Consider the following 23,939-nt stretch of genomic DNA (forward strand, 5'->3'; position numbering starts at 1 on the left):
GTTTTTAATAGAACATTTCCATTACAACAACTTGCAGCCAAAGTTTATTCCCTGCCAGTTATCGGTATATCACAGCGACTTTAACAAACACATGCAACAGGAGATCAACTTGGGTGAAAAAGCATTCTAAGAATCGCTCGCTGACCTCAGGTTTCAGGGAGTGCGTGCTGCTTTGACACATGTTGATGAAAGGCATAGCTTTACCATCTCCCCCCCCTGGACCCTCTCATATGGTCTGTGCTTTTAGGAGGGCCACTTTATAAAGGCCCGGTGCGCACGCACGCACGCACGCACACTAATGGGTTCTGGCATATAAAAAACGTAGACCATTTTGACCTGATAAGACTTATCTCGTTTCCTGACATAAAAGGAGAGACGCAGAGACTTGTGGAGAGAGAGAGACAGGGTGGCAAAGAGAAAGAAGACAGACGGATTGCAGGCATGAGACCGACAGACAGACAGACAGACAGACAGGCGCAGACAGACAAAGGCTGGATATACCTGTGTGTGCATTAAGCATATTTCACTGACAACAAACAGCTGGCGGTTTCAACCACAACAATCTGTGCGTGTGTGCGTGCGTGCCGCGTGCGTCCTACCAAAAACTCAACGTTTTTGGCCGGGGACCCCCGGAAATGCTTTGGCAATGTCTCGGGACCCCCGCCCCCGGGGGCACGATGATCAAGATGGTGTGAGGCAGTGTTATTGACAACAACAGCTATAGCAACCAGATGCTAACGTGAGTAGCATTATGACTTGATCAATGATCAATCAAAAGCACTATAAAACACAAATACATCAACGGCAATGACGTGGAGCGTAGCATTTATTAACCCATTCTGAATACAACCCATTCTATACAAGCTCATAGCGCGCCACCGAGTGGCGCGCTTACGAGCTTGTAGGTCTGCTATTTTTGAAAAATCAAAGAATGACTGACATTTTTAGAATCTGATCTCAGGTCAGAATGGGTTCATCAGACCAGTGTGTGTTCCAGTGGAACCTCGTATGAATCTGATCTCAGGTCAGAATGGGTTAATTGCCGTAGAATCGTAGATCAACGCCAATGGCACGATAACTGTTAATGTATACAGTAGCAAAGTAACCAAACTAGGGGTGTAACGATATAGTAACTGTATCGAGTGTATCGATCTGTAAACAGCAAATATCATATCGTTTGACTTTGTATCGTATTGTTTTGTTACCCACACACACGGTAACGGTAATTTCTCGACCGTTTCCGACACGGGGCCCGTGCCGCCACTCTGGGCTTGTTCCTGTGGGTCTGGAACTTCCGGGGGACCCCACCACTCACTTAACACGGGTGTGATTTTCCTTTTTGTCTCAACATTCCAGAATACCTCAGAGGAACGTTGTTACTGTGACAAAGTTTGTATGCTTAACTTGTAGCTTGTATTTTTCCATAGAAAAATGGGGGGGGGGGGGTGTATGTGTTACTGTTGGAGCTGATCTCAGGTCTGAATGAGTGGCTTGTGCCGCGAGAGCTGAGGCTGACTGATGTTAACGCTATTCGCTGACGAACACCATGAAGGCCACATATCTGCCCTATGGAAATATCAACAGCTATAGCCTAGCAGCAGTGCTTCTAAAGCACAGTCAGTCAAAGAGTTGAAACCACTTTTTTGCCGAAAGCAAAAGTTTCCATTTTAGACAGGATTATAGGTTATGTGATTTTTTTCTCTCCCTGAGCGAGTTACAAAGTCAAAGTAGGAACAGTTTGAGTGTTCTTCAGCCCAGAGAGTGACAGAGGGTGACAGTGTAGGAGAGACAGTAGGAACGCTGAGAAGGAGACAGTGTAGGAGAGACAGTAGGAAAGCTGAGAGGGAGACAGTGTAGGAGAGACAGTAGGAACGCTGAGAGACAGACAGTGTAGGAGAGACAGACAGTAGGACAGCTGAGAGGGAGACAGTGTAGGAGAGACAGTAGGAAAGCTGAGAGTGAGACAGTGTAGGAGAGACAGACAGTAGGACAGCTGAGAGGGAGACAGTGTAGAGAGACAGGCAGTAGGACAGCTGAGAGACAGACAGTGTAGGAGAGACATACAGTAGGACAGTTGAGAGGGAGACAGTGTAGGAGAGACAGTAGGATAGCTGAGAGGGAGACAGTGTAGGAGAGACAGAGTAGGAAAGCTGAGAGGGAGACAGTGTAGGAGAGACTGACAGTAGGACAGCTGAGAGGGAGTCAGTGTAGGAGAGAGACAGTAGGACAGCTAGGGAGACAGTGTAGGAGAGACAGAGTAGGAAAGCTGAGAGGGAGACAGTGTAGGAGAGACAGACAGTACAGGACAGCTGAGGGAGACAGTGTATAGGAGAGACAGACAGTAGGACAGCTGAGAGGGAGACAGTGTAGGAGAGACAGTAGATCAGCTGAGAGGGAGACAATGTAGGAGAGACAGACAGTAGGACAGCTGAGAGGGAGACAGTGTTATGTGATAAATAGACAGTACTACTTTGAGGGAGTGTACGAGAGCATGCATGGACACTAATAACTGATTACTGTGAATAATGACGTTATGGTAATACATACATTGATTAAAGCATTTGGATGTAGCATTAGTGTGATTACAGTAATGACCCGGGTTTACTTGTTTTACACAATAGTACCAAACTTCACCTGATAAGTAAAGTATGCAACGATACCGATGTGTAAAATAACAATCTAGCCGATAGCCGATACTGATACCGAGATACCGATACATGTTTATTTAGTTTTTATTTCCCCCTTTTTAACCATTGATCTTAATGTGGTTTCGCCGACCCAATTGAGACCTTAATCATCCCAATTTTGTAAACCATGTTCTATTCTATTCTATTCTGCAAAACCAAACAAAGATCTGCGAAATGTCGCTTTGATAACGGTACCATGGGTGTGTATACAGCGCGGCTTGTTCTCCATCCGAAATCTGAGCTTTTCTTCGGAAAGGGAGGCGATATAACTACAAATTGACGTCATTCCAAACCTCTGAAGGGCGGTCTCAGAACTTTTCGTCTGAACCATGACTCTCCGAACTATATATATAGTTCAGAACTCCCGACGTGGGAATGGAGAATACATGTCTTGTGCTTTAGTTTAGTGTGCTTGTAAACTGCTGTTTTGTGTATTGTCCAAAATCGGTTCCCAATTAGACTGCAGAGCACAGCTGGAGTGCTCTACAAAAAAACGTTATGAATACAGTACACACGACATGAAAACGCTGGTTGAAGGCCATCTAGCACTGGGTGGTGGTGCTGCCTGGATCAAAATGAAACTCTCTTGTGTTTAAAACCACATCACGCATTAGCCCCGGTATTGAAATGGAGAGAGCCGCTGGCAGTGTTGTAAAGTAACTATGTACAAGTACTGTACTTAAAGGGACATTTCACCACTGGAAAGAAACTGCAGTCACGCAATGTTAGTAGTATTTGTAGTAGATAAACAGCAGCACACATTGAAATGTGCACCCTATGGCCAGGACAATAATGAAGTCTGTGTGTTTGACTACAGGGTTTGACTGAATTGCTGAATTCCTACAATGCCCATAATGCTTCAGTGCACTTCCCCTCCTTGTGGAGATGGGGGGGAGGCTGCAATGGAGGTGTGACTTTGTAGTCCAGGGAGGAAGTGAGACCACATTTTCATGACAGGTTTTTGGTCATTGGAACATGGCTTCATGACTAAAATATCTTTAAAAAAAACCATATTACACACATAAAAACCCCAATAAATAGTGTTTCTTGTGTTCTAAACATCATTAAAATAAGCTCTGGTTGCAAAAGGGGTGAAGTGGCCCTTATAAGTAATATTTTGAGGTACTATCACTTTACTGGAGCATTTCCAATTTCCAACACTTTGACTTCCTCCCCGCTACATCTCATGCAGAGGCAACGGAGTACATCCACATTGCAGTATTTATACTTTTACTTAAAGGAGAACTGACACGCCCCTCGGGAGCTAATAACTGCTATCAAACAATGCTATCATGATTCTGACGTCAGACTGGCGAAAGCTTTCCCCAACGACTTCTATGCGGGCTCGCCGGGCTTGGTGGCCGTGGTAGCATAGCAACTTATGCTACTATTTTGGTGTCACATTTAGCTTGAATACTGGGTGAAAGTCTCATTCAAAAAATTAATTTTTCGCAACATTGTTCAGGTGAACTGTGTGTTTATGCTTGTTCATTGTAATAATCAATATCGCTATGATTATTTTATTTATCGCCGCGTCGCTCCGCATGACAACATACAGTCTAGCCCGTCTCAGATGCAGGCTGCACACACACGGACGGACGGACGGACGGACGGACGTATAGTCTCTGGTCAGGTCCCCGCATTGAACTGGGCATGTGTGTACGCACACACACACACGGCTATAGTGCATGACAGCGGGGAAGAGAGCTACAGACGCCCGAGGCAGATTCCGTGCCATTGCGTGTGTGTGTGTGTGTGTGTGTGTGTGTGTGCGTAGACGGGCTAGACTGTATGTTGTCATGCGGAGCGACGCGGCGATAAATAAAATAATCATAGCGATATTGATTATTACAATGAACAAGCATAAACACACAGTTCACCTGAACAATGTTGCGAAAAATTAATTTTTTGAATGAGACTTTCACCCAGTATTCAAGCTAAATGTGACACCAAAATAGTAGCATAAGTTGCTATGCTGTGTGTGTACACACATGCCCAGTCCCCCGTAGAGGCTCATGATCTCGTCCGCAAGACTATGCCTCGGCATAGCGATATTTATTATTACAATGAATACAAACATAAACACACTATAGTTCACTTGAACAATGTTGTGGTAACTAACTACGGTATTACAGAGTGAGAGCGAGGGTGTACATGTCAGCCTGCGGCTGAGAGGGGAAAAGAACAGTAGTCGCGCTGCTCTCACAGCGGCCAGACAACAGCAGACCGGCCGTAGTCGCGACTGTCGCGCTGCGGGGCTGAGAGGTCTCAGAGCGGGCAGACAGGGGTGTTGGCGACCGGGGGAACATGGGACTCCAGTCCAAAATTTGCGCTTGTGCTGCAGTTCCCCTAAAAAACCGCACGCCAACCTCAATTGCATTCAAACTAAGCATTTCTGGCGAAAAAATAATTTTTTTCAATTACATTTATAGCCAATATGACGCTAAATGTACCGTCAAAAACGCTAGCCTGACCTATAGCCACTTGTTGCTAGCGCCGTAGCCCCGTTTCAAACTGTTTCAAACTGTTTTCAGTCAGACCACGTGATGTGCTGTACCACCCATATTAATTTCGGGGCATGTCAGCGGACCTTTAAGTAAAACAATTGAGTACTTTTCCCACAACTGGTCGTATCGCCTGGAAGGGTTAATCTTCCTCTCTAAGCCACGTACTGTACCGTACAGTACTGTATATATATATAAGTTCTACAGCAGAGGAATGTGGGCTTGGATATGGCTCATAAAACCAGCTAATGTATGGCAGGCTTCTCTTTTGCTGCGTGCGTGCGTGCGTGTGTGTGTGTGTGTGTGTGTGTGTGTGTGTGTGTGTGTGTGTGTGTGTGTGCGCGTGTTTTACTATACTTGTGGGGAGCAGAGGTTAGATAGATTTAGGTTTTGGGGTTGGCGTTACCGTACTGGATGCCTGATTCATACTCTACCTTACTGAGCTGGTGACTCAACTGCGTGAGCTTGTGGATCGGCTACTCTCTCGGCTTTGGGCTTATTAGGGGATACTGCTTTTACAAGTATGGTAAAACAAGCGTTTGTGCGTTTACAGTATGTTTCTGAGGCCGGAGAACGTGCTCCGAGACACCCCCCCCCCCCCCCCCCCCCCCCCCACACCGCTATTCATTTAAGTGGAAGTTGCTCAGTGGCGTTTTGAAGCACCCGTAAGACTGCCGGAAGTACAATTATAACTCAATGGCTCGAGCAAGCGGAAGTTTAGCCTAGCCTTTAGCCCCGGACCTCAATTTTGAGGTCCGGGCTTACGCACGTGACGTCATGAACGTCCGTCCACCTCCATGAAAGTGCTGCAGTTCCACATTTCGCCAGTAGGTAGACGGCAGCTTCAACGTCGGATAGCCCTACTGGGGGCTTGTGTACTGTACCGTGCACTAGTATCCTCGAGGTCAGAGTGCACAAAGGGGCTGTGAGAGATATGGGGAAATGAACCCGGCGGACTTAGCTGTGTGCTCAAAGTGTAAAAATACCAAGGAGATGCAGGCAGGGTAGTACTTACTTTCCTATTTCGTCGATGACAGGAGCCGGACACAGTAAGAATGTGTCTTCTATTCCTGCTGGCTTTTCATCTGACAGAGAGGAGAAAACACTTTGAGATATACAGACGCTGCTCTCCAAACACACCGTTTAAACACGTATCATTGCATGTGTTGTAGCCATGTGCATCAATGTACTTTGCTGAGATTTCATGTTCCAATTCTTTGCCCACAAAGTCAATTCGTAACAGCTTGCTTCTTTTTTTCCTATTCTGAACGCTTGTTTCAACCGGTTGTTGATGAGATGTTCTACTATACTGTTTGCCATCCTGGCTTACATAACAATCAGTATTGGTGCTCGTAGCGACCGGGAAAACGACTCTAAACCAGCGTTGATTTTGTCGATTAAAGGTAGAGTCAGTGATTTCACTTAATTCAAATATCACTTATTATTTTGTTTTGTTGTGATAATCCTCTCTACTATAGAGTGTGCTGACCATATAAGGAGTTCCTCCCTGTCCCCAAAAACCTTAGGTTTCGTTTTTGTTCTCTATCCTGATTGGATGAAAGCTTGTGTCCCAAGGCAAAAACGAAACCTAAGGGTTTTTGACTGAAATCACTGACACCCCCTTTAATACTATGACAATTTTTTTTCCGTTGACTACCCTTTTCCCCTGACGAAAACTAAGCTACGATGACTAAAACGAAGACTAGATACAATGACAATTTCGTCAACAAATATGAACTAGACTAAAATGTTAGGACGGGACTAGTGGACAAGAGATCCAGTATAAGCCCTTTTACACTTGGTTGCATGCTGAGAACAGCCGACCTACAAGCTCACGACGCGCCGCAGGGCGACGTGGCTTTAACCCATTCTGACCTGAGATCAGATTCATACGAGGTTTTCCACTGGACACACACTGGTCTTATCAACCCATTCTGACCTGAGATCAGATTCTAAAAATGTCAGTCGTTCTTCGATTCTTTCAAAAATAGCAGACCTACAAGCTCGTAGCGCCACTCGGTGGCGTGCTATGAGCTTGTAGATCTGCTACTTTTCAATAGCTAAAGCATAACATGATGATAACACCAAAATGGGTTCCCGGTCAGAATGGGTTAAAATGGCCGACCCAAGAACTACAATTTCTGCCTTCAGCCACTGTATTACTCACTGATGGTGATGGTGTCGTTGACTTTGAAGCTGCAGAGGACCTGGTCGATGTTCCTGGCGTGGAGGAAGCCGTTGCCTCTCACCACCACCTGGAACGACTCTGTGGAACACAAACACATTACGTTACGTAAAGTGTCGACACTTCGCAAGATGCTATACGAACGAGCCTGCAACCCCGGTGCCACTAATGAATGAGAGAGACGGTGGTTTTACTGCTCGTTTTTGGCAGCTCTATACCCAGGGACGTGCACACATTGACATCAAAGGGGGCTTCAGCCCCTTTGCCCTTTTTACCAGTCTGTAAAACAACTGCCCTCTCCTCCAGACCACAAATGCAGCATTTACTATGGCGGAAGAAATGCAAATGCCGCTCCTCTCCTTTCCATGCCATACCGGAAGGCAGCGTTCAGGGGAATTGTTTTTTTTTTCTCCTCCCAAAGTCTCCTGAACTTGAACGCAGAATTTTGCATTGAACTAATTTGTTTAGGAACAAGTCTAGTCGTTTAGTCGTACAACCGCATCTCCGGCAGATAAAGAGTGCTGGGTTGCGCCCCGAAAATAGCTGATCTACAAGCTCTCAACGCGTCGCAGCGCAACGGTCTCTGCACGTCCCTGGCTCTACCCTTGCATATAGCCAGCCTTCATCTGCCTTTGCGATGCATATTTCCCCAGGCAGGGCTGGACTGGACACAGGACGTACCGGGCATATTCCCGGTGGGCCGCGACCGTAGGGGGCCGCCATGATGAAAAAAAAAGCAAAAAAAAAAACCTTAATAATAGGCGGCAGGCCACCAGGAAAGGGTGTGCTGCCATCCAGGCGTGCTGCCATTCTGCCAGTACCATCATGATAATGTCACTGTACCTGTATCAGTGAGTGACAAATAAACCCTCTACCAAGGGTTGTGTAGTTGTCTGTTGGTTTGTATCATTTATGTTGTTCTGTAAAAGTGGTCGTATTAGGGCTTGTTTTATTTGTGTGTGCCTCGACGGAGTGGGCGGTAGAGTTTCTGCTATCTGCGCGCTGGTTGTGGTGGGCCGGTCTGGGCCAAATTCACGCGAAAATGACCGGGCCGAATTTTTGTCCCAGTCCAGCCCTGTCCCCAGGCAGATTAAGTCTGACCCCCTCTCAATTGTGGGAGGACTTCACGGCCGGAATGGTGACGAGCCAATTAGATTCGTCTGAAACCATGAGGCTATAACCAACCAGGGCCCAGTATGCAAATATGGGGGTAAAAAAAATCGAATGCTGAGAGGGACGAGACTAAATATACACGCAAGTGATATTAGTATTGGACTGGCGAATAATAAACACGATGTTGTCTGACGCGTTGTAAAGGGCATTGTCAAGAATGCGTCACTTCACTTCCACTTTAATTAACATTAATCACCCTCTCTCTCTCTCTGTGTGTGTGTGTGTGTGTGTGTGTGTGTGTGTGTGTGTGTGTGTGTGTGTCTGTGTGTGGGTGCGTGCGTGCATGCATGCGTGCGTGCGTGCGATACCAAAAATAATCCCCCCAAATTGGTCCTTTCCATTTGCTGAGCCATTCAATTTAAAGAGACCATTTAGAGGACCCATTATCCCCACCACAGTATCCACCAATCCCCATGGGGTTTTCCATGGGGACGCTCCTCCTGTCATCCATATACGGTCGTCTTCCTGTCTGGGATTAGTCACTGGGAGAGAGAGTAATGAAATGGAGCACTGCACTCTCCCAAGAATTGATCTGAACGGTGCAGATGGGTCCATTCGTGTATGTGCGTGTGTATGTGCGTGCGTGCGTGCGTGCGTGCGTGCGTGCGTGCGTGCGTGCGTGTGTGTGTGTGTGCGTGCATACGTGCGTGCGTTACCCACCTCCTGCACACACACTGCCAGGCTCAGCCGCCAAAATCTCAATGCAGGACTTTTTGATGATCTGAAGAGAAAATGGGAAAAGATAATGGATGAAGTCATGATTGCAGCATCGCATGTCAAACAGCCCTCGTGCTGGATCATCTGACAGAGTCCTCTGTGACTCTTGCGAATTGTAATGGGAAATACTACTGTTTCCCAAACAGCAGGCCGGAACCAATTTGTGTGTGTTTTTCTTTCATTTCATATATTTCGTTTTTAAATTATAATTTCACCCGCCCTGAGAATCTAAATGACTCACAACAAATTCAAAGATTTGAAAAAGAAAAATGAAGATTTAGTCACTAGTTTGGGTCCTCGAGATTGAGCTAAAACGTTTAGGGTTTTACACCATCCTACTGCTTTTGTATTCGCTATATATGAAAGCGTATACTTTTCCATATGGCACGCACAAATCAATGGCCATGTACGGTTTCCTCTCTCTGAACGCATGTACTGTGAAACCGGCTGGTCGATCTGTCCGCCAGCAGAGAGAGAACATTATTCTCTGGGTCTCTGTTTTACTTTGACAACTTCTAGGAAAGTGTGGGCAGCAGCTCATAAATCTGCAAGCTCCGAGCCTATACCTTACCTTACAGCTAGTGCTTTACTGTACCAAACATTTCAGGTCAAAAACCCAAAAGCGAGTTTGGACTAAACCTATAGTGGAAAAATAGCAGATCTACAAGCGCACAACGTGTCAGTTTGCGCTGTGTTTGGGGAAACAGTGTCTTACAGACAGTGGATCAAATATAAGCGCTCTGAGAAATACAGAGCTTCCCTCTCTATATCCTTTGTTTTAAAGTTCAGCTGTTGCTTCCCAAGAAGAAGGAATTGTTTTCATCTAGTTTGTGCTCACTTCGTTGACTTCAGGACTGCACAAGGAACGGTCTGATACAGTAACTGGTTGTTGTAAGCTAGACTCGTACAGTACAAATGGATACAATATCAGATGCTTAACCCATTTTGGTGCAGGAGCACCTTTTGGTGTTTCAAGCATTCTGTTATACTTTAGCTATTGAGAAACAGCAGATCTACAAGTTCATAGCGCACCACTCGGTGGTCTGCTATTAAAATCCGTTAAAATGTGTCGCAAACCATTGAATATATATTTCAGAGCGAACATTTTTAACTAAAATATTTGCTTCTGGAGGGTCCCTGGAACTACATATTTTGAGTTGGGGGTCTATGGCCCCAAAGAGATCATTCTGGGGGTCCTTGACATGAAAAAGGTTGAGCCCCACTGACATAGAAACATAGGTTTTCCAGATTTTTTTTAGGATTTAGAAGCCTTTTTTTATCAACGTCAGGCCTAAATGAGTTAAGAGATGCATGCATGATGAATGGGAGCTCCTATGAATCCTTTCAAATGCAAGATAAAGGAAGCATGGAAGGGTTTTATACAGAAGGTTTTACAGAAGGGTACAGCAATAATATTTAACTACAGATAACTTTAACTCCTATAGCCTATATGGCTCTCCCACACAGAACACAGAACTACTGTTCTGTGAGGGGAGTTCCTGGGGGTCCTTGGAGGGGCTTCCAGGAGACGCATTGCAAACTAGTAGGGCTGTATTTTGTGTGTCTTAAGTACCAGGTCTTATTCCCTAACTTGAGTAAACTAAAGACCTGGAGGCGTGGTCAATGATCTTTGGCCACTCAGAATAGCCAAATGGCATTGACCACGCCTCCAGGTCTTTTTACTTACTAGTTTACTCAAGTTAGGGAATAAGACCTGGTACTTAAGACACGTAAAATATAGCCCCTAGGGGTCCTAGTCCTAAAAAAACGTCAAGAGAACCACTGCTCTAGAAGAGAATGCCAGGTCTGTTTCCTGCCACGGACGGTCCGGAGTTTTTATTTACCGCGTCGATGACGCCCTGGAGAGCGTGGAAACCTCCCATCACGGGGAAGACGTGCTCGATGGTGTCGGCGATGGTGGCCAGCTGTAGAGGAGAGAAACACATGTTAAGGAGGGACGGAGAGAGAGACAAGACAAGGGTTTGATTATGTATGGTACGTATATGCAAAGACAATGACAAATAGCGGAATAACAATATGGGAAAAACATCATTCCTGTACTCAGCAGTTCAGTGGAATGGCTTGCCTTCCAGCCTCAAGGTGACCAGTTACTTTGATATTTTTAAATCCACATTAAAAAGATGGTTGGCCGAAAACATGTAAATATAGTGTAGAATAGATAAAAGGCATAAATTAAAAAAGAAAATAAAAAAGTAAGGGGAAAATAAGAAAATAAATCCAGTTTTATTGGTTAGTTTATATGCATTTTGTCCCGTTTCTTGTGTTTTTGTTTTGTTTGTTTTTTGCCTGTTTTTGTCTGTATTGTACCGTTTGTCTGTTGCTCCCCTTCCCCTTTCCCCAAGAGGACCACAATGGAAACAAGCCTAACAGCTTTCTTGTGAATTTTATCCTTTTGAAATATTTTTTTCAATAAAGTAATCAATTCAATTCAATTCAAGTCACACGAGAGAGACTCGGAGTAGAGTCGCTGCTTCTTCTTCGCCTGGAAAGGAGCCAGCTTATAGGTGGTTCGGAGCTTTCCCTCAAGGGGGGAAGCTTTCCCTCAAGCTTTCCCTATACAGCTGCAATGTTGGTGCTTTTGACATTGTTTAATATAATTAGAGAGGACTTTTCTGTTTGGATGAATGGGGTGTCTATGGGAAGTAGCACCTAGGTACAGAGCTTGTAGATTTACTTTTTTTTTTTTTATCGTTATAATGTGCGCAAATCTTTGAATACATATTCTTTCACATGAGTGAACGATTTTTAACTGAAAGCTTTGCTTCCGGGGGGGTCTCTGGAACAACATATATTCAGATGGGGGTTGGTGACCAAATACATATAATTCTGGGGCTCCTTGGCATGAAATAGTTTGAGAACCACTGACATATGAAACATATGGTTTTTCATGATTTTACAAGACATTTAGTAGAATCTGGCCTCAGTAGTCCTAAACGTTTTAATTGGCGAAGATGAAAGATGAAATGGACATTAGGGCCTATACTCCTGATTACTCAAACTAAGGCCGTTTCCCCTGTCCAGTCTGGCACGAAAAAAAAGGGAAGCCACAGAAAACCCCCATGGGGGGGCAACTTATACGGAGTTTCTGGATTTGGTTTTTCCATGCAGGAACATTTGAATTATGGGTTAGCAAAACGGTGCAGCCGGGTCACCGGATATCCATTAACATGCTGTGTGTAGTGTGGCCAGAAGACATTTAGGTATTCGGGTACTCTCTCCCAGAGGCTTGTGTATGTACATGTGTAGTATTTCACTGAAACCGTTTCTGTGGATTTACGTGTACAGTAAAAAAACCTCAGTGCCAATCAATAGTACATGATGGTCTAACCCATTTAGACCTGAGGACGATTCTACGAGTTCTCTGAGAAACCGCATGTTTCTATGTCAGCGGCCCTCAAACATTTTGCCGCGCTTACGAGCTTGTAGGTCTGCTATTTTTCAATAGTATAACATAATGCTTAAAACACCAAAAGAGGGGTTCCCGCCCAGAATGGGCTAATGGGCCTTTTCTTTTCCACTGCATGCTACCACGGCAACCCTGCGTCTACCCGCGTCGTGTGGTTTTCCATTACATGGAAGAACATGGTGCAGTAATTGGTAACCATGCAGCTCAGTGGCCTTGTGGTTATACAGGGAGTCTATAATAGTTCGCCTTTGCATTATTGGGGAGGTTGAGGTTCGATTCCCCCCTGGCCGGGGTCATACCGAAAGACTATAAAAAAAAGTCTGCCTCCCTGCTTGGCACTCAGCGTCGAGGGTCGGATTGGGGGTAATGTCCCTGTGACATACTATAGCATAATGTCCAGGGGATGTACTTGTTCGTAATGTCCAGGGTATATGAACTATAGTTCATCGTGTACTTCCTCGCGCTTACAGAAACAGGAGATATCCTGTTCCATGAGTCCTATTACTCATTGTTACTTTTTTTGGTATCGCCGACGATCCGACGTCAACGATCCTGAGTGAACTGAGGTGGTACCAAAAGCTGACACTGAAAACACTGCAGATCAGAGAGAATTGTCAAACATCTAGTTTTTGTTCGGTACAGCTCCCCTTTTTGTTCACTCTAACACAGGATAGAAGTCTATGTAGGAGAGCCGCCATTGGGACTGAGGCCCCATGATGTGTATTACATATAGAACCTCTGTCTACTAGTGTGTGTTCAGATGCATAGCGAGACTTCAGTAAAACGCACCATTAACCCATTCTGGGTGGGAACCCATTTTGGTGTTAGCACTATGTTATGCTTTAGCTATTGAAAAATAGCAGATCTACAAGCTCATAGAGCGCCACCGAGTGGCGCGCTACGAGCTTGTAGGTCTGCTATTTTTGAAAAATCCAAGAGCGACTGACATAGAAGACATTTTTTTTAGAATCTGACCTCAGGTCAGAATGAAAACTGTCAGGATGTAGAAGACATTTTTAGAATCTGACCTCAGGTCAGAATGACGAGTACACCAACGTTACCTGGGTCTCGTTGAAGTCCTTGACGCCGACACAGTAGACGATGGCTCCCAGTGACCTGGCCCTCTCTGCCTGTTGGAGGAGAAGATGCATAACCACACTTGAACACTAGGGCTTTAAGCAACTATAGTCGACACCGAGTGATTTGCGATACAAGCTTGTAGATCTGCTATTTTTGAAGAATGCGGCACAAATCTTTGAATATAAAGTATTTCAGAGCGAACGTTTTTTTAGCTCAAATCTTTACTTCCGGGAGGGGTCCCTGGAAGTGGAACAACATAATTCTTTTCAGATGGGGCTCCATGGCCAAATGCAGATCATTCTGTGGGTCCTTGACATGTAATAGTTTGAGAACCACTGATATAGAAACATAATTTTTTTGTTCTTCAGAAAACTGTCTTAGAAGTAGAATTTGTAGAATCGCGGCCTCAGTCCGAAATGGGTTTAAAATAATTGATATTTTTGGTGACTCTCGATGGGAAAAAAAATGAACGGCCGATTTTTCAGTGGGTCCAGAAAACCCACGTGCTATACGCTCTATAAACGTGACGCCAACTTGACCACAGCGTGGGTCAGCGTTGCTCACCTCCTGTTGTGCCGTGATGAGCTGGTGGTCCTGCAGCTCGCCGTCCGTCAGCGCAATGATCACACTGGCCGTGCCTGAGAGAGACGCACGCACGCGCACGCACACACACACACACACACACACACACACGCACAGAGAGCGTATACCTCAACATACTGTATTCATCTCGACCACAGATAAAATTAAGCTCTGACTGTCTGACATTATGGTGTCATGTGTACTTTTACGCATTCTCACCAAAGTTCTCGCGATGGATCTGCTCGTTTGCCTTCAAAGTATAGAGGGAAAAAGGTTTAGTTCGGAGGCTTATATGAAATACATGTGTGGTTTTAGATTTGAATATCTGAATTATTTATAAATTAATTATAAATAAATGAACGCACAAAACATACACACCCAATACTTATAGCGTCGATTCAAGGAGATATATATTTTTACAGTGCATATACTGTATGAATATGGCCATTTAATAATGGAGTCCTATAACAGAATGGACCGTTGATGGATGGAGATTAAAGGCCTACCCTCTCCAGTCCCAGGTTCATGAAGGTGTCCCCTCCTGGGATCTCTCTTTTCAGAGCGTTGAGCCCCTTCCTGATATCCACCCTGCAGGGCAAAGGGAAACACGTGTTGACAGGGAATATATATACAGAAGGCAACATGCCGAAGGAAACAATACAAGTAGTAGTGATTAATGAAAACCTCTGGGGGCGCAGGCGCGCAGCAGACCCTGCCTGCATGAGTTACTATTCACCTCGTTGAGTGACTGGCAGATTATGTAATACTGGCTGTGATATTGATCACATTGCATTGCGTCGTGAGACATTTCTGCCGAGCGACGTCATCGTAACGTCGCAGCGCGACGCGTTGTGAGGTTGTAGATCGGCTATTTTCAGCATGCAACCAAGTGTAAAATCACTTATACTGGGTCTCTTGTCCACTATAGTCCCTTCCTAACATTGCAGTCTCGTTTGTATTTGCTGATGAAACTAAATGGTTTTAGTCGTCATAGCTTAGTTTCCATTTCGTTTCCATTTAGTTTTCGTCAGTGAAAAAAGGTAGTCGACGAACTTTCTTTTTTGTCATAGCATTAGGCGACGACATCAACACTGCTACAGAGGGACAGCTTTCGCCTTTATCTTAAATATACTGTATGTATATTTTTTTAGAGGGACAGACAGTAGGCTGACAGGAAATGGGGGAGAGATATGGGGGGGGGGGGGGGGGGGGGTGACATTCAGTAAAGGGTTCGGGAGTCAAACCCAGACAGCCAGACTTGGACTACCGGCCAAGGTGCCTGCATGGACCGCTGAGCCACGGCCCAGCACAAGAACATGCATTTCTTTGCCCACTATATAGCTCTGTGTGGTTCTGCAGAGCCTGCAGAGGAAGTGGGTTTTCTGGTCAGATCATGTGAATGTCACGGGCGCTACGGAGGCGTTAGTCCAAACTTGCACATTGTCAGCGGAATGTCGCACAAAACCCGCAACAGGAACGCCAGCTCAGTGTCAACGCTGACTGGCTGTTTGGTTAAATTTGTCAGACTCAAAACTAGAGGTCCTTCCTTACACAGTAAAATGCTCATTGCTAATGGTTTCGTTTTTTTTTTACACGGGTACAACAGGTATTGGATGGATCTCCAACTTCCATCGTTACCGACTCGGTGCTCTACAGCCGGGCACCGGTCTATAGTGTGTTTAATTTTAACGTTCAGGATTTGACTATGTTTGCCTTTGTGCCATTAAAACCGGGAAAGGTGTCATTTTAGATTTTCACGTTAGCTACGTATTCAAAAATAGCACACGTGCAAGCTCACAGCGCATCACTTTGCGCCGCGTTGCATGCTTGTAGGCCTACTTAAATGGCCTCAATGCTTTTCCAATGGGAGTCACGTGGTTTGACCAAACATTTGTGTTTGATTGCTGATTGCTGCCCATGATGGTGGATGCTGGGAGGCATGGCTTACCTGTTCTCTGTCAGCTTCATGATGGTCGATGCTCTGGAGCTGAATGTAATGAAGGACATCCTCAGCATGGGGCTGAAACAAAGCAAGAACAACAACATTATATACACCAGACTGCCTGGTCAACCATCACAAAAAGGTCTAGAAACAGCAAAAAATAGGCATAGGAGTGGGAGTGAACCACCTTGTATTACGCAACAACCAATAACGCCTGCAGTGTTCTCCGCATAGATATGAAATAATAGGGGAGGAGGAGGAAGAGGAGGAGAGGAGGGAGGTTCATAGGTTGGTGAACCAATACTCCGACTTTTTTTCCATCTATACTTCAAGTATTTTAAAATTGTGAAAATAGCCGATCATTGTGAGCTTGTAGATGGACTATTTATTTTCAAATCTTTTTCAAAATAGTATAAATGGCAGAAACGTTTAGGGGGTAAGGAAGGCAAGATATACAGCAGGGCCCCAAATTTCAACATGTTGCGCCTGCTATGTTTGGCTAATGTTCCTATACCCAGAATATGGATGTTGCATGCAGGGGCTCAAGGGGTATAAAGAGCAAGAGTTACATGTTTCATGTATTGTAATGTATCTGGTCAAACTCCAGTTTGACCACATGAAGAGTCTTGGCTCGAAACATCGTCAATAATACACTTTTGGAGCAGATGAGTGTGCTAGCTCTTCTCTTTTCCTGATGTCACTTTTGCACCCAAACACCTCCACTAATAGTGATGTGCGTATTTTACTAGTTTATGTATTGGAATTGTCATTGTAAAGCTGCTCTACTCTTCTATGTCATGTTGTTTTGTGTACACAGACACACATGCAGACACACACGGTCCATAAATAAATCCAGCAAGACGGTGGTGAGTCACAGAGACGTGTTGACTCGAGAGGTTTGAGGTTTTGGCAGCCATGTTGTCCCCCAGTCAGCTTTGACAGTGACTATAAACCACTTAGGACGGGGAACGCCGCATCTGTGTCGCGTATAGCTTTCAACCACTTTTAACCATTATTTTATACTGTATAGCTGTTGAAAAAAAATGAAGATCTACAAGCTCGTAGCGCGGCACTTGCTGCTATTTTTGAAAAGTTGTGAAAATGTGTTGCAATTTTCTTAATATATATTCTTTCACTGTTTTTTTGTCGGGATTTGGAATAATTTTTTGTAGAATCTGGTCTCAGGTCTAATTGGGATAAACCACTTGATATATCACAGCCATGCTTTAGGTGAGGACAACCAAAAACAAATGAAGTGTCAGCGTTCTTCTGGTGAAAATTAAAAATGATTTGAATGCAGGCAAAAATAATGAAACACATTCACTTCAAAGACATGGGATTAATGCTGCATGTGTGCGCACGCGTGTTCATGCACATGATATGCATGCACACAATGTATTTTTGAAAACAAGCGAGCACACAGATTCACGCTTGAAGGCACGCACGCACGCCACACACGCCACGCACACGTGTCACATTGTTTGCCGAGCAGGGTTGTTGTTGTTGATCCGTGCCGTTTGAAGCTCACGGGTTGTTTGTACGGAAAACGACGACTTTAAAGACGGGCTGGATTCTCCACATGGACTTTGTGTCATGAAAGCGCAGGTGGCTGCCGTGGCTTTATAAACGAAACGATATACTGTCCGCGTCACTTCAGATCCATGCCATCTGGTGGACATGAATCTAGCCCGGCGAATGTTTCCTGGATAATATGTTTGTCATTGCTGTCGGGAGTCGATTCGATTTTTGTAATTACTCCATTAGATTTTTAATGTGTGAATGAATTTATCATCGTTCTCGCCATAAACATAAAGCTGATGGAGTACTTTGGCAAAAAAAAAAAAAAAAAAAAGAGGTTTGATTGATTGTTGCGGTGTTATGACATCTGTAATGGTAATGTGAAGAATAGCAATGGTAATTGATTGGTTCAATTTCCAGTAGGAGAAGTACATGTTTATAGAGAAATTATTATTGTTCTATGATACGTTCCAGAAGGTTTAGGTATAATGGTAAAATAGTTGGTTCGGTTCGAGATAGTCTCCCAATACGGTTGTCAAATGCTTCCACTTAACCCCTTCTGGGTGGGAACCGCTTTTGGTGTTTTAAGCATTATGTTATGCTTTAGCTATTTATTTATTTTTAATCGTGAAAATGTGGCCCAAATGTTTGAATATATTCTTTCAGAGCGAACGTTTTTAACTCAAATCTTTGCTTCTGGGAGTTCCCTGGAACAACGTAATTTTCAGATGGGGGTCGGTGGCCAATTACATATAATTCTGGGGCTCCTTGACATTAAATAGTTTGAGAACCTATGACATAGAAACATAGTTTTTTCAGAAAACTGACCTGATTTAGAAGACATTTGTAGATTTTTTTTTCCTTTTTTTTATCACCTACAAACTGGAGTATGTGTGAGCCTTTACGCTCCACCCCAACAATCCATCTCCCAGGGGTCCAGCGCTTTGAAAATGGGCCGAGACGCCCCCGCTCTCGGTCGATACCGACAATAAGCCACTCCGACCTATACTGCATAATCTAGTTATCGCGAGGTGCAGTTACTGTAGGATCATGGTTCTTTTTGGCAGACTGTTAGCAAACTGAGATTGTGCGCTGATTTGGAGCTTGAATAATTTGTCTTGGAAGGTACATAGATAAATGAATAAGATGTCTGTGCAAATCATTTATCGCATACAGGTGAAATGGACTCTAGAGGTTTGTGTTGTTTTCTCAAAATCCAATGTCACCGAAGAAGCCCAGCCAAATATGAACATTTTTGACGTTGCTTCCGTTTTCCTTCGAGGGAGGCGCAGCGGCAGCCAACGGTTTACAGTATAGCAGGTCACATGGATGCATGCGGTGCAGAGCTGTGAGCGAGTTAGCATCTGTGCTAGCATGTGGCTCCAGGGACAGAGGATATGCCGTTTGTGACCGGGGTGAGTGATGTGCGCCGGGCCTGGCTTTCTCTTTAAGGGCATCCCAGGGCTCCGTGGACATTACTAATGTGTATTTACCTTCAGAAAGAAGAATTCCCCACGATGGAGCTTTAAAGAATAGTCCAAGGATTCAGTGAGACGGTTCAACATGTTTGTTCAAATGTTTGTCTTGAACTTCTCTGCTAGGTTCTCCACAAACATGTTCTCACTTCTAACTAACATGTTCTAACTTCTAACTAACATGTTCTAACTTCTAACTAGCATGTTCTAACTTCTAACTAACATGTTCTAACGAACGGTTCAACATGTTTGTTCAAATGTGTGTCTTCTTACCTCTTGAACTTCTCTGCTAGGAGCTCCACAAAGTAGTAGATTTCATCCCAGTGGTTCTTCACACTGCCAGACCTGAAAGACGGATGAAAAAAATAATAACGTACATATTAATTTAAACACATTTAACCTTCCTAATTGGGCATGCACGTACTGGCAAAACATTTTATAACATATTCCAAAATGTTCACATTGTCCACACAGAAATGAAAGCTATTTACGCAACTATTTTGCCAACATATATCGTGCTCAAGTCAGGGACCAGCAGACTCAGTAACAGCTTATATACCACAGCGGTAGCCACATTAAATGCTGCTAAGAAATATATGGGGACTAGGTTGGCCGAGGGTGTGTAGAGCCCAGGATCACATTAGATAATTGACACAGGGGTGAAAAATGGGTTACTAAATCGTGGGATAAAAAATATATTAAGAAAAATAATAATAATAAAGAAACTATTCGTTGCTGAAATACATGTTTTATTGTGTTGTTTTTAAATACAATTGGGGTTTGTGCAATAACAGCTGCATGTTACGTGTGTACTGTGCAATATATCATAAGTGCAATAGGGATTTGTGCAATAACATGAAGAACGGTTATGTGTGTGTTCTTGTTGTATTCGTTTTCATAGTTTTTATGTTTTTGGTTTGATGATGCACTGATCGGTTGGCCATTTTGATTTTGCTGTACTTGTTACAATGACAATAAAGATCTATCTACATTATTTATTTTGTATGTATAAAAACAACGTACTGAACACTGTAGGGCGGTTAGCGTTTCACAGCGCCACCTAGTGGCGTGTAAACTACTGCAGCTCATCAGTAGAACGTCTCATCATTGGAGTAAAACGTCCAACTTTTGCTTTCTCTTGGGGGTGTCGGGCGTTCATTCCATTCTTTTCATGGAGATGATGTTTCATGTTTCTTTTATACCGAAAAGCATTGGGCTTTAGATTTTCATTAGGGCATTAACTATTACATTTGCATTTGCAATAAGTAAAGAATTGTCACGATCCGGGGGTGTGGTGAGGACCCAAATGCAGGACAGCAAGCAGACAGAGTTCAAGATGGGTGATTTATTATAAAATAACTGGGAAAACAACACAAACACTGAACTGAACAAGGAGTGACACCAAACAATGACTGGACAAGGACTGACTGGGGAACAAGACTAATATACACAGGAGGGCTGATTAGTGATTACACATGAGAAACACCTGGGGAAGACAACATAGAACCAAAACAACTAGAACATAACAAAGAAATACAAGAGCTAGACAGGCAGAGTCTGTGACTGTGACGAGAATTAAAATAAGTGAAACGGAAGAATACTATATTCAATTTCAAACTAAGATTTGCACACGTGTGCCGCGCTACGAGCTTGTACATCTGTTATTTATCAACAGCTAAAGTTTAAAAATAATGGTTTAAAGCTATAAGGCGACACAGAAAAGAAAAGGCATCCTCACTGGCTCTGGCTATAGCTATGAATGGATCATTACGTTTTGCAGTAGTAATAGTGGGGCGTTAACTTTTCTGGGCATTGAATATGGGGCATTATAATAACCTTCTGGGCATTACAGGTGGCATTAACTTTCTGGGCATTTGCGATTTTTCAGCACGAACAAACACAGGATGCTGTGTCCAATCATATACATCCACGACCACCTCAACATGGTACATGTTAGTATATTATTAGTAAATTACTGCAGCTGGGCTACCATGCAGTCTTCTTTAGTATAGTGTGGTGCAACAGGAAAACACTTAGTCCTGCATTTTTTTGCCAAACACACACAAGGACCAAAGTCATTACACGCCTCCCAACTTAATGAGCCCGCAGTAAAGTTAAGCTGGGGGGGGGGGGGGGGGGGGGGATTCAACAAGCCAAGATCTTCAGAACAAAATAATGATGTTTCTTTGCTTTTCACACTTTTATAGGCCTCAAGTGATTAAAGTGTGTGCTTTTGTTTTAACGGCAGGGATAATATATGTTGCATTTTCAGATGATGGATAAGCAACCAACATTGTTCCATTTAACCATTTGTAACTCAATAGACGGGTGCAAATGTAACCGAATGGACCCTCGGTTACATGTTGTAGCCTACACTCTGTTGGAAGTTAAATGAAAACTGAGGATTCAGATTTTTATTTTCTTTGTGTACTTGCAGTCATGGTTCCCAACCCATTTCTTCATCAACTGCAGATTTAGTCGACTAAAATCTTATGACAATTAGTCGACTAAGACTGGACTAACACTAAGACATTCCAGATGACTAAACTAAATTCAATTTTTATTCCAAAGACCTATGACTAAAACGAAATCTGCTGTCAAAATCAACACTATACAGTACAAAGCAACCACAAATCAATTTGACCGGCGCTCTTCATTAAAGGTCCACTTCACACCTTTTGCAACCAGAGCTTATTTATTTTAACGGTGTTTAGGACACAAGAAATACTTTCCTGTTTTTTTTTTTCATGTGTGTAATATGTGTTTTTAGATATTTTAATCATGACGCCATGTTCATGACCAAAGACCTATCATGAAAATGTGGTCTCACTTTTTTTCCTGGACTATGTAGCACCCCCCCCCCCCCCCCTCTCCACAAGCAGGGGAAGTGCACTAAAGCATTATGGGCATTGTATAGGAATCCAGTCAAACCCTATATAGTCAAACACACAGACCTTCATTATGTTTCTGGTGCACATTTCAACTGTAATCGAATCTGTGACTGGAGTTTCTTACAGCGGTGAAATGTCCCCTTTAACCCATTCTGAACGGGAACCCATTTTGGTGTTAGCATCATGTTATGCTTTAGCTATTGAAAAATAGCAGATCTACAAGCTCATAGCGCGCCACCGAGTGGCGCGCTACGAGCTTGTAGCTCTGCTATTTTTGAAAAATCGAAGAACGACTGACATTTTTTAGAATCTGATCTCAGGTCAGAATGGGTTCATCAGACCAGCGTGTGTCCAGTGGAAACCTCGTATGGATCTGATCTCAGGTCAGAATGGGTTAAGGACCCAGACAGACTAAACGGGGGGGCCCGGAGATTAAAGCACAGGAGGTTCTGGTGGTGTGACTTGGGGGGGTGGGGGTGGGGGTGGGGTGTAGCACCTCCTACTCTTGTCCCGGAGGGCTGAGGAAATAGATGCCGGTCGGCCCCCCTCCCCCCTCCTCGCCCCATGGGGGGGGGGGGGGGGGGGGCGTCATAAAACTGGACGTAAATGAAAAGACTGCACCTCACGGCTGCTGTCGTCCCTAATGGCCCTTCTGCATGCATTCATTTCCGCTGGGGGAGATGATGGATCGCGCGCATGTCTGTCTCACGTGAGTCATTTACACAGTAGAATCATGTCTCCACGGTTGTGAGAGAGGCAGATTTATGTGTGTGTGTGTGTGTGTGTGTGTGTGTGTGTGTGTGTGTGTGTGTGTGTGCGTGTGTGTGTGTGTGTGTGTGTGCGTGTGCACGTGCATGTGTGTGTGCGTGTGCGTGTGTGCACACATGCCTTCATTATGTGTGTGGTGGTGATCGTTAGCTATAACGAGCTAGCCAGAGACATGATGACACATATGGGGGAAAACGAGCGAACCGACTGACTGAGGTAACTCATTAGGCCTCGTACACACACATCAAACGCACATGCTGTGTTCTGTGTTTGATGGCCGCCAATTCAATGATGAATTGAAAACGGTGGACCCTCTTGTAAACAAGTGTAATGCTAGTTTATGGTGTCGTCCACTCACAGTTAACAGATTTTGTATTGAGTTGTGCTTGAAATGTACTGTAATTCAAACTGTTAATAGATACTTCAATCAATCAATCAGCCTCAATGCTTTTCCAATGAAAGTCACATGGTTTGACCAAACATTCGCGTTTGATTGGTGATTCCTGCCCCCCCCCCCCCCCCCCCCCCATCAAACACAATTGTTTTGGTCAAACCATGTGACTCCCATTGGAATTGCATTGTGGTGGCCATTAAAACACAGACAGAACACAGACAATGCGTTTGATATGTGTGTATGAGAACGCATGTTCTCCCATTTACCGGTGGAAATGAATTGGCTTGTCAGGTCATGTATTGAAGGAAACATGAGGTGATGTAGTCCGTTGCTCTCCCCAGGTTGGCAGAGGGAGTATAGAGCCCATGGGATTACAATAGGTAATTGACACTGGGTGAAAGAAAATGGGTTACAACATCGTGGGATAAAAATGATGAAAGTTAACAAAACAAGTGTTCCCCCCCAAAACATGTTACTCCTTGGGAATTGGGACCACACAGCACTGAGCAAAGTTTTATTCCTGGGGATTTAACAGCTGGTGCAACAACGGCACTTTTCTCACTCCGTTTTGCACTGTACTAGGCTACACTTTGGGC

General features: G+C 44.1%; 1 protein-coding gene across 1 annotated transcript in view; it reads right to left on the reverse strand.

Annotated features, from left to right (window-relative positions):
* antxr1c (ANTXR cell adhesion molecule 1c) overlaps positions 1 to 23,939 on the reverse strand; it is an 83,819-nt gene that overhangs the window by 22,892 nt on the left and 36,988 nt on the right. Inside the window, exons 2-11 of the mRNA XM_080789561.1 lie at positions 19,564 to 19,635; positions 16,304 to 16,375; positions 14,862 to 14,943; positions 14,575 to 14,605; positions 14,338 to 14,411; positions 13,755 to 13,823; positions 11,111 to 11,191; positions 9,210 to 9,270; positions 7,359 to 7,457; positions 6,207 to 6,276 (exon numbers count right to left, since the gene is read on the reverse strand). Coding sequence (XP_080645687.1) covers positions 6,207 to 6,276; positions 7,359 to 7,457; positions 9,210 to 9,270; positions 11,111 to 11,191; positions 13,755 to 13,823; positions 14,338 to 14,411; positions 14,575 to 14,605; positions 14,862 to 14,943; positions 16,304 to 16,375; positions 19,564 to 19,635 — 711 coding nt within the window. The remainder of the gene's footprint in view (positions 1 to 6,206; positions 6,277 to 7,358; positions 7,458 to 9,209; positions 9,271 to 11,110; positions 11,192 to 13,754; positions 13,824 to 14,337; positions 14,412 to 14,574; positions 14,606 to 14,861; positions 14,944 to 16,303; positions 16,376 to 19,563; positions 19,636 to 23,939) is intronic.

This window comes from Protomyctophum bolini (assembly GCF_963924005.1).
Source record: "Protomyctophum bolini genome assembly, chromosome: 18".
Classification (NCBI taxonomy): domain Eukaryota; kingdom Metazoa; phylum Chordata; class Actinopteri; order Myctophiformes; family Myctophidae; genus Protomyctophum; species Protomyctophum bolini.